This window comes from Ovis aries, chromosome 7, assembly GCF_016772045.2.
Source record: "Ovis aries strain OAR_USU_Benz2616 breed Rambouillet chromosome 7, ARS-UI_Ramb_v3.0, whole genome shotgun sequence".
Taxonomy (NCBI): Eukaryota; Metazoa; Chordata; class Mammalia; order Artiodactyla; family Bovidae; genus Ovis; species Ovis aries.
This window is the reverse complement of record NC_056060.1, coordinates 26,261,061-26,264,110: the sequence shown is the minus strand read 5'-3', so window position 1 is coordinate 26,264,110 and position 3,050 is coordinate 26,261,061. Positions and strand designations below refer to the sequence as shown.

General features: G+C 42.1%; 1 protein-coding gene across 1 annotated transcript; it reads right to left on the bottom strand.

Moving 5' to 3' along the window:
- Nucleotides 1-204: 204 nt before the first annotated feature.
- On the bottom strand, nucleotides 205-1,155 carry LOC101120837 (olfactory receptor 4F3/4F16/4F29-like). The gene has a single exon (XM_004010409.5). The coding sequence runs from the start codon at nucleotides 1,132-1,134 to the stop codon at nucleotides 205-207; it is 930 nt and encodes a 309-aa protein (XP_004010458.2). The 5' UTR covers nucleotides 1,135-1,155.
- Nucleotides 1,156-3,050: the final 1,895 nt, after the last annotated feature.

The window sequence follows — 3,050 nt, the reverse complement described above, 5'->3', positions numbered from 1 at the left end:
CCAGATGATACTTTTTACCACACCATATACTTCCTCCAACCATAGGCAGTGACATGGTTTCTCAGTTAACATTTTTAAAAGAATCATATTATTTTAATCTGGGTCATCTAAATGTGAGTATGGTACTTGGAAACTCCCAATATTAAAAATAGAAATATAATATCACTCCAACTCAGTAAAGAGACTTTATAATACTTTGGGCATTTAAGAAATCCTTCTGTAAATAATAAATTGACTGCATACTTTCTTCATTGCCACTTTCATTTCTTTGTTCCTCAATGTATAGATGACTGAATTTAAAAAAGGGGTGAGAACTGCATCAAAAACAACAAGGAATTTGTCTAGGTGTGACGTGGAGTGAGGCCAGATGTAAACAAAGATGCAAGGACCGAAGAACAAAATCACCACCATGACATGAGTTGACAAAGTGGAGAGGGCCTTAGATGAGCTACCTGATGAGTGTTTCCGAACAGTGATGAGGATAAAAATGTAGGAGATGATCAATGTGAAGAATGATCCCAGGGATATGAATCCACTGTTGGCTGTGACCATGGACTCCAGCCTGAAGGTGTCTGTGCAGGCAAGTTTGATGAACCGAGGAAAGTCACAGTAAAAGCTATCTATTACATTTGGGCCACAGATTGGCAATTTTACAACAAAACCCAGTTGAACCACAGAGTGAATAAAGCCAATTATCCATGCAGCAACAAGAAGCTGAAGACACATTTTTCTGCTCATAATAGTGAAATAGTGGAGAGGCTTACATATGGCAACATATCTGTCAAAGGCCATGGCTATAAGAAGCACCATCTCCACACCACCAATGATATGGATGAAGAAGATTTGCGCGATGCAGCCTCCAAAGGAGATGACTTTACGTTTTCTAAAAATGTCATAAATCATTTTGGGAGAAATTACAGAGGAAACTCCCAGGTCAGTGATGGAGAGGTTGGCCAACAGAAAGTACATGGGGGAGTGTAAGTGAGGGTTCATCATCACAGTGAGAACAATGAGGGAGTTTCCTAGCATGCTGGCCATGTAGAAGATGGAAGAGAACAGGAAGAGGAGAAGTTGAATCTCCCAGGAGTTGGTGAGTCCCAGGAACACAAACTCCGACACCATGGAGTGATTCATTCCATGAATTGATATATCAGTTAGAATGTTGAAAACAAAACTAAAGAAAAAGAAAAGGAAACTAAAATATTAATAATTTTTTATATTATTAACATAATGATCACTTATTCAAGGATATTCACACTCTGAAGGCTATAAATCTCCTCAATTCCTTCTCAGGACCATATACCTACTAAATAGCATTTTTCCTGTGGTCATCTAAAGTAGTAGAGTCACTTCCATGTGCAATGTCCCTTTCACCACAGTCTCCAAGACTGCTGCTGCTACTGCTGCTGCTACTGCTGCTGCTAAGTCGCTTCAGTCGTGTCCAGTCCTGTGTGACCCCATAGATGGCAGCCTGCCAGGCTCCCCCATCCCTGGGATTCTCCAGGCAAGAACACTGGAGTGGGTTGCCATTTCCTTCTCCAATGCATGAAAGTGAAAAGTCAAAGTGAAGTCGCTCAGTCGTGTCCGACTCTTAGCAACCTCATGGACTGCAGCCTACCAGGCTCCTCCATCCATGAGATTTTCCAGGCAAGAGTACTGGAGTGGGGTGCCATTGCCTTAGACTACTCAACTATAAATAAGAGAATAGAACAAACATGCTAACATAGTAGATGTCCATGGCCAGAATTGGAGGAGTAGGGATGGTGGTATAGTACACCACAAAGAGAAAAAGAAGTAGAGATGGCATTTGCCAAAACACACATATTCCATTTTTAAATTGTTCATAAAGCAATCCTTCAGCCATTCAAGTTGTGTCATTTCTTAACCTCACCTCATCTCTGGCACATAATATGTGTCTTGAATCATTTTATGTCACTACCTACAACTACATTTGCAATTCACACAAAGCACACAAATCACCTGAGACATGCAGATGACACCACCCTTATGGCAGAAAGTGAAGAGTCTCTTGATGAAGGTGAAAGAGGAGAGTGAAAAAACTGGCTTAGACTCAACATTCAAAAATGAAGATCGTGGCATCTAGTCCCGTCACTTCATGGCAAATAGATAGGGAAACAATGGAAACAGTGACAGACTTTATTGTCTTGGGCTCCAAAATCACTGCAGATGGTAACTGCAGCCATGAAATCAAAAGACACTTGCTCCTTGGAAAGAAAGCTATGACCAAACTAAACAGCATATTAAAAAGCAGAGACATTACTTTGCTGACAAAGATCTGTCTAGTCAAAGCTATGGTTTTTCCAGTAGTCATGTATGGATATGAGAGTTGGACTATAAGAAAGCTGACCGCCAGCTTTTGAACTGTGGTCTTGGGTAAGACTCTTGAGAGTCCCTTGGACTGCAAGGAGATCCAGGCAGTCCATCCTAGAGGAAATCAGTTCTGAATATCCATTGGAAGGACTGATGTTGAAGCTGAAACTCTAATCCTTTGGCCACCTGATGTGAAGAAATGATTTATTAGAAAAGACTTTGATGCTGGGAAAGATTGAAGGTGGGAGGAGAAGACAACGACAGAGAATGAAATGGTTGGATGGCATCACCTACTCGATGGATTTGAGTTTGAGCAAGCTCCGGGAGTTGGTGATGGACAGGGAAGCCTGGAGTGCTGCAGTCCATGGGATCGCAAAGACTCAAACATGGCTGAGTGACTGACCTGAATTGAAGATCATGGCATCTGGTCCCATTAGTTCAGTTCAGTCTCTTAGTCATGTCTGACTCTTTGCGACCCCATAAACCACAGCATGTCAGGCCTCCCTGTCTAGTACTAACTCCCAGAGTTACCAAAACTCATGTCCATTGAGTTGGTGATGCCATCCAACCATCTCATCCTCTGTCATCCCCTTCTCTTCCTGCCCTCAATCTTTCCCAGAATCAGGTTCTTTATTAATGAGTCAGCTCTTCCCGTCAGGTGGCCAAAGTATTGGAGTTTCAGCTTCAACATCAGTCCATCCAGTGAACACCCAGGACTG